The sequence below is a fragment of the Fundulus heteroclitus genome, chromosome 16 (genome assembly GCF_011125445.2).
Source record: "Fundulus heteroclitus isolate FHET01 chromosome 16, MU-UCD_Fhet_4.1, whole genome shotgun sequence".
NCBI classification, from domain to species: domain Eukaryota; kingdom Metazoa; phylum Chordata; class Actinopteri; order Cyprinodontiformes; family Fundulidae; genus Fundulus; species Fundulus heteroclitus.
The window spans coordinates 18,710,896-18,719,075 of record NC_046376.1 but is presented as its reverse complement, the minus strand read 5'-3'; the positions used below and the strand labels follow the sequence as shown (position 1 = coordinate 18,719,075).

At 37.7% G+C, this 8,180-nt stretch overlaps 1 protein-coding gene across 1 annotated transcript; it reads left to right on the top strand.

Moving 5' to 3' along the window:
- Nucleotides 1-2,564: 2,564 nt before the first annotated feature.
- LOC118566489 (galectin-3-binding protein B-like) lies at nucleotides 2,565-7,086 on the top strand. Its single transcript, XM_036148763.1, has 6 exons — nucleotides 2,565-2,605; nucleotides 4,646-4,746; nucleotides 4,903-5,106; nucleotides 5,265-5,426; nucleotides 5,513-5,804; nucleotides 5,883-7,086. Exons 2-6 carry the CDS (start codon nucleotides 4,668-4,670, stop codon nucleotides 6,955-6,957), a joined length of 1,812 nt encoding a protein of 603 aa, XP_036004656.1. The 5' UTR covers nucleotides 2,565-2,605; nucleotides 4,646-4,667; the 3' UTR covers nucleotides 6,958-7,086.
- The last annotated feature ends 1,094 nt before the right edge of the window (nucleotides 7,087-8,180 follow it).

Here is an 8,180-nt window from a genome sequence, read left to right as displayed (position 1 = left end):
CTAAAATTAGCAAGAATTCAGTGCAATCAAGTGACAAGAATCAAATCCTATCCAACTTTATTTATGAAGCATTTTCAACACATAGAGATCAAAGTGCTGTACAAAAAAAACACACACACAAATATAAACAGCATTAAATTAAGTAAAATGGATAAAAATAATGTAGGAAAATAAACATAGAAAAAACTGACATAAAATCATCAAATGCCAACATCCTTTTGAGTATAAAAAGATGAGTCTTTAAAAGAGATTTAAAAATGGTCAAAGAGGAAGACTGCCTGATATACAGTGGTAAATGAGTCCAGAGTTTGGGACAGGTGGTTATGTGGTCTCTCTTGTTAGCCCCGATTAAAAGTCTTGTCGGCACATTGTGTACAGTTTGAAGCCAATCCAGACACTCCCTGTTTAAACATGTAAAATGATTGTTGCAGCAAGATGAATGAAACCCATGGATAATCATTTCTAGTTCTATCTTTTAAAACAAATCTATGCTTAAAGATGTTTCTTAGGTAATAAAAATAGTTTCTAACAACTTGCTTGCAGAAGGTCTCAAGAGACAAAGTGCTGTCATAGAAAACTCCAACATTTTTGATACCATATTTCACAGAAGCAGATAAAAAGTTCACAGGCTTCCTGGTAACTGGGATTTTATCATTGGGAGCAACATTTCTGGAACAGCCTTCAAACATGTTCTGTCACATCCATTAACTGCTTTTCTTTACCACTACCTGTTGTGCAACAACGTCAATCCCCTGTTTTCCCGTTATTGAAACTATGGGAACACAGTGGGAGTTGACAGGTGCATAAACAGATTATATTTGAACCTTCCCAGTTTTTTAAAACTGCTAAATCAGAGCTGCAAGCTGTCCTGAGGACAAGAACAATTTTACAATTTGATGCCAGATTCAATGAAGAAGAATAAAGACAACATCATGATGACAAAAAAATAAAAAAGGTATCCTTTTTAGAAGTCTTTTTGCCCTTATAATCAATATTCCTATCACTATCATCTGATTGTATCATAATGTAAAGTACATAAAATATGCCTCTCTTTAGACTTAATAATTAACACGCACTGACTTCATTTCTTGATTTAGTTTCTCTGGTCCCATCCAGGTCTGATTACTAGATGACTCGTGGACCAAAATATCAATTAAAGGGGATATATCATGCAAAATCCACTTTCTTCTCCTTTAAATACATTTTGTTGTGTACTTGCAGTCTCTAGGACTGCAGAAAATTTGAATATACTTAGTTCAGGCGCTGCGTAGATATCTTTATATTGTCTTTGGGTGAGACTTTTCAGGTCATTCAGTTTTCTCTGTTTTTGATTATGTTTTTTTAAACAATTAGGTCATAGTACTTGCTGCAGAACTACTAAATAAGGTCATGGCCTTCCAGCTAACCAAAAGTCTGTAGTTAAATCCACTTGAGATGTTGTGGGATGACCTTAAAAAGTAACCAAAATTCCTGCACAGTGATGAAAAAGTCTCACTTCCAGTTATTGGAGGCGTTTATGGCAATTGTTGCTGACAAGGGTGGCACAGTCAGTTTAGAGGGGAATTACTTTTTCGCATCCTACCAGATTCTTTTGGATAGTTTTTTAGATGTAATAAATCCACTTGAAAACAGCATTTTGTATTTTCTTTTTTTTAAATCAAAAGTTTCCTTGACTGTCTGCAACATTGAAGTGTGAAAATTAGGCCAAAACAAAAGAAATCTGTGAAGTAAATGAAACTATTGGGATGAAGGGGAAGCAGACAGATGCTGGATGGCTGGCTGTCAGAAACTGTCGATCTCTATGGATTTGCACACAATACAATAACCGAAGTTGTGTGGATAAAAATGTTCACAACATCATCAGATTACTGGTCATCAGTCACTTGTTAAAGTGAATCTCTTTACAGTATCTTGACAGTTTTCTTGTGTTACTATGATGGGCAATCTATCTTCAATATCTATTAAACTATACTTGAGAAAGAATGTAACAGTTTGTAATTTTTAAATATATTACTGATATTAAATGAACCGATGCTCACCTGAAAGGATACACTGATTTTCAAATGTTCATATTGGCGTGTTCAATATAGTTCTATAGTCTATATAGAGTTCTATATATTTCTGAAATAGTCATTTAAGTTGACTGAATAATGGCATGGATGGCATGCATAAGAAAATATAAGTTTTTGGGGGAAATGTGCAGTTTGGACTTTGTATGTTTTTGTATCTGTGCCCAGGTTCAGGGGGAAAATGGGCCAAAATGGTAGTTAAAAGAATCTGAAAGTGAAACTAATGATTGTTATTCTTTAACTCTTGTCATGTCTCTGCCTGACATTTCCAGTAAGATGGTTTTAACAATAAATCAAATACCGTTCTTTGACAGGTTTTGACAGCTTCCCAGGCGAACTCTTTAAACAGATTTGTATCGCATTTGTCATAACCAAACTTTGTGAAAGCAGTGGGAGGGACAACTCGGGTGACAGAATATATATATATATATTCAAACAGGATGTATATACGACATTCCATCCAGACTTTTGCAACAGAGAGGTTAAAATTGTAGACTTGAAAAGAGAAGAGTGTGGAGGATTAATATCAGTGTCGAGTAGGTAGGTGTTGTTATTTAAGCAAAATGAATTAATGCAAATATTTAATCAGTATACTCTTTGTCTATTGCAATAAGATGCTTGTCATAAAAAAATTATGTGGAATACCCAAATTTTAACCCCATTTTGAATTTGTTTTTCAAAAAATGCATTAAATATTTCTATTCAACCTGTATCTATATATATATATATATATATATATATATATATATATATATATATATATATATATATATATATATACACATACTTGCAAGAGGCAGAGCGCTGGGTTGTCTTATATTGCGTACTCTAAGTGACCTACACTGTTTTTTTTTCCCTTTTGTTAGGGAAATAGCAACATTTATTCACATCTTGCTGTAGCATGGGTTTCTTCCTTGTTACCTATAGTTTTTTGTCTCTGTTGTGAATCAGTCATCCCTTAGAAGCTCCCACGATGAGAATGTGCTTTATTTAGGTTCTTGAACTTGAAAAGGTAAGAGAACATGACAAAGAAGCCAGCACGTCCAATAAAAGTTTTATATGTCTCTATAACACTGGGTCCTGGCACCATAAAATACTTTTTGGAAATTCTGTCCTGTTTTTGACATTATTCACTGGTTGTTTTATGCTTCCTCCTTTCAATTGTCTTATCTGACCCGTCTCTGGTATTGACCCCGTCCCACTCCTCCATGTCACTGTAATTTAGTTACCATAATAAAATTAACACACTCAAAAATGTTTCCAACAATTTTACTCTTTTACTATCTAATTATGGGATTTTTTGCATTGCGTTGAAAAATTCCTGCCAGATTATTTAGAAAAGGCATAAATGTCTGTATGTATGTATGTATGTATGTATGTATGTATGTATGTATGTATGTATGTATGTATGTATGTATGTATGTATGTATATATGTATGTATGTATGTATGTATGTATGTATGTATGTATGTATGTATGTATGGTTAAGCATTACAGTCCATCTTTAACTCAAGCATTTGCCTCTGCCCACCATTCATACTCTAATGTTCTTACTGCTGGCAGAACTTATAGCAAAGCCAGCAATCGTTATTGTTACTTAATCCTTAATAATTTGAAAAATATATATGTTTTTACATGGAACAACCAAACAACAGTTTTGGGGGAATGTTTTTTTTTGTGTTTTTATTATTTTTTAAAGGATGTCTATGAAACAAATAAACAAAACAAAAAAAGAAATCAAGAGAGGGATCATGCAGCATACAAAATTGTTATTTTTTTTATAATTTACCCCTTAGCAAAATCAATATTTTCTGTCTTGGATTACTTTAGGAAACTATAAAAATAGGTCCATCTATCCATTTTCCAACACGCTTATCCCTGTTGGGGTCGCGAGGGGTATAAAAATAGGTTTGGTCAAAAATAACAGGATACGCAATCAAATCAGGCTACACCAGGTACTTAACTTGGTACTCATTTCCATGCTTCTCTATTTTCTATTTTGCTTTTTCATGTTGTAAATAACTTAAGCATTTTGACTGGTGATGTGTAAGTGCCAGGTTTAAGTACTTCTTCTTTGTAGCTAATACCACACATATTTCAGCATAGTCCCAAGTATCCAGCTAAAAAAACACGAGAAGCAGAAACTGATACAAAAGATTTCCCCTTTAAAGAGCCATTCTGTTCAATTCACAATGTTGGAGTCAACAGAATAGGATTTGACGTATGAGTCAGTTTCCTGGACATTTATGAACTCCTGGCTTTATGTACAAGAAACCTCACCAGGCAGGTTTTCCGCCTTTAAGCAATGAGGCAGTCTTTGAAACCTTGAATAAAACTGGTCCAGGTCACCTGTAATACTCAGATCCTCCACCAGAGGGTAGAAGACACAACTTTACAGAACACAGAAGATGTTTTTGAGGAAAATTTGTGACCAAAGTAGAGGTCCCTGAAAACTGCGCTTGAGAAATTATATAATTGGTATGAAAATAAATCCAAAGTGTGAATAAGGTCAGTTTTACACATAAATGCATATTTATTTATTTTAATTTGTTTATTTTTATTCTTGTTTTTTATAGGTTTCTACACTTCAGTTTGGATATGTTCCCAGAACTACTTGCTGCTTTGTTTTTCACACTTCTGAATGTCTCTGCAGGGGCATACAGGGTCAACAATGTCAGTAAGTAATTTCAGTTGCTTGATACATCTTTGCTTGAAAAACAAGATATTTCTTTTTCAAGCTATTTCCACTTTGTGTGCACATATAAATATGTTGATAGTTCGTCATGCAAATACCACCAATGTCTGCATGGACTCTCTGTGTTTTTGCTTTCAGAAAGAATTGTTGCTCCTAATGAAGGCGATGTGAGGCTGTCTGGATCTACGAGCACCACAGAGGGCCGTGTTGAGGTCTACCATAACGGAGAATGGGGAACGGTGTGTGACGACAACTGGGACCTGGCTGACGCCCAGGTGGTTTGTCGTCAGCTCAACTTCCAAGGGGCCATATCTGCCGTGCCTGGGGGACGCTACGGACGAGGTGCCCTTCTTTTAATCAGATGGCAGTGAAAGAACAGCCATCAATGCAGAGCTGTAGTTTCAGGACTATACTTTCAAACTCAACTCACCATGTGGTCATGTTTGTTATTTTGAGAAAATGTAAGTTTTCAATGCTTGTTATTTCTTTCATTGACATAGCCTCTGGGCAAATTTGGCTGGATAACGTCAACTGTTATGGCACAGAGCAAAAGCTTGCGTCTTGTAGATTCCCCGGTTGGGGAAATCATGACTGCAGCCATGAGGAGGATGCCGGAGTTATCTGTGAGCCCATTACCTACCCCAGTCCTGATGACACAGAGAGTAAGTTAAATCTAATGTAGGAAAAGCCCCTTTTGTATCAGCACAAGCAATTTTCCGGCATGTTCAGTGTGTGTATGTGATTCTAGGTCACACTACGACTCTGAGCAACTCTACATACTCACTGGACCACAGCACCGCCCTCTCAGATGACCTCGGGAAAGTCTTTGACAGTGGTGCCGCTTGTGACTACCTGATCACTTTCCAGACACCAGCTAGAGACAAACAAGAGGTTGGCGCCCCACAGAAGATTGAGTCTACAATCTGTGCACACAAAGCTATCCTCATGTTGTACCCTTACTTCAATGCTTCTGCGGGAGGAAATAACACCACAGTGACTGTAGACACACCCTGTTTGTCTTATTTCACCTCCTTCATAAGGTATGCTGAACCTAATGTGAGTGTTTAGTTTAAATACTTATGTCTCTTGAAAATATTTAACAATCTGTTCTTTTACAGGTACCTTTACACCCGTAAGATCAACGTGACCTACTCCTCTGCCATGTGCCTCCATCAGCTTGCTGCAGACTTTGGAGTAAAGCAGCTGATGGAGGACGTGGGCTGGCTGTTCACTAAAATCCTCCCCGATGATGCTTCCTTTTACTCCCAGGTTTCACTTTACAAATATGCAGTTGAGTCAAAGGACTTGGTCCTGGAGGAAAACTGTGTCCAATACTTGGCCTGGAACTTCCAGAACCTGACCGCTTCCCCATTTTGGGCCGAGCTTCCAGTGGAGCTCCTTCGTGCCCTTCTTGTCCGCTCAGATTTGGTGGTGCCTGATGAGTATTTTGTACTTCAGAGCCTGGAAAACTGGATTAAAAACAAATCTGACTCCCTGAGTTCAGAGAATCAGGCCGACTTGCTCCGTCTGGTCCGTTTCCCCATGATCCCTGCCGAGAAGCTGTATGACCTGGAGTCCACCTCACATCTCTACAAGACTCACAAGGATTTGTACCTTGAAAGTGTCTTGACAGCATATCAGTTTAATGTTCTTCTCTACAGTAATCTAACCAAATTAAAGTTAGACAAGCAAAGTGATGATTACAAGCCCAGAATCTACACAGGGGAGACCTGGAGTGTTACTATTGACCCAAAATCTTCATCGTTTCGAAGTCGAAATCAGTACGACTACAGGCGTCAATATGATCGTTACGGTTACTACCCATATTCTACTCAATCCCCTTTAAACAAGCAACTGAGGACACCTCTCCACAACAGCCTTCTGTTTAAGAACAACATGGTCAGCTGGGAGGTAAATGTCTTCAAAAGCAAGAGAGAGTGTTCAAACCGAGGTTTATGGTGTGAATCTGTTCCTGCGGTCAGACTGGCTCGCCAGGACCGGTATGGGTCTGAGAGCAGCATCCTCTTCCGTAATCGCCTGCTGGTGGTGTGCCAGAACAAGTATGTGTGTCAGATCCAGGGGTTCGAAGGCGACCTGGCTTATGTCAATACGAATAGCACTCAGGTCCTTTCCTATCCATGCCCTGGTGACAAGTACACTTACGTGCTTGTAGTGAGACCAGAGTATGTGTGATCCAATGAGAGGAAACGGTAACAATGATCACAAGCAGTGTGACTGACTTGAGTCATTGATGTTAAGGTTATTCAAAGCAGTTAAGTATCCTGTTAAACAAATTTTTTCAGTGATTCCTATGATAATTGTTTCGACAATTAAAATATGTCTGAATCAATATTATCACGTCAATGTCAAATGTCAAAAATAAAGTGACTACAAAAACGCTCCGAGTCTCTGCACTTTTTAAAAGAATCTTCTGGGAAATATGAAAATGAATTAAAGGACTGATTAAGAGCAGAATTATAGTGAATTTAGTGTTCTTAATTTTTGCTTAAAAATGTCCAATTATTGTACTGTTGCCCTGTAGCAAGAAAGTCCTGTGTGCGTGTGTATCCTTGTGTGTCTGTGTGTGTGCTACGCTTTGATGGACTGGGAACCTGGCTGGTCACTGGGCCTCTTGTCCATTGGCTGCTGGAGACAGGCAGCAGTCCCCCCTCCCATGACTCTGGAGGGACTGGTGGGAATAGATGGATCCCATTAAAGGGCTGGCACCTCCTTCAGTAAGCTGCCCTTTTAAAACTAAGCATACATTCCAGTGTAGAGGAGTGTGAAGATTTTAAATAGACCAGCCAAAGAAACGTTGAAGAAATTTCAAAAATATATTCTTAATTTATTAGAAAAATACAAAAAAAAAAAAAAAAAGATAAATTGGGGCCCAAAACCTGATGTCAACATAACAAACTACAACTCAGGTAGTAACACAAAAAACTTAAGCACAAAACTGACCTAAAAAAACAAGACATGAGGGGAACTTAAATTGTGGCTGATCAGACCACTGCTAACTCACACAGGGGGGTAATTAAACACACAAGAACATAAACAAATACTGGTCAGCACATTACTAAATCTTTAAATTGAATAAATATTAGAATTGACCTAAGTTACAAAAAGAAGAAACATTAAAGAAATGGTAAAAATTAAACTAAAGGCCAAATTTCCCCTTCTCCTGGCAAACAAATGGAATGACCCAATGCTTTTTGCTGCTTCTTTTTGCTTAGACTCCTCCTTATTGTTGAATCCCGAACACTGATCTTAACTGAGGTAAAGTGAGGTCTGCAGTGCTTTGCGTGTTGTTATGGGCTCTTTTAGGACATATTGGATGGTTGTTGATGCAGTCTTGCAGACATTTTGGTTGTCCGGCTTCTCTTGGCAGTTATTTCCATTTTTATCTCCGTTTGTTA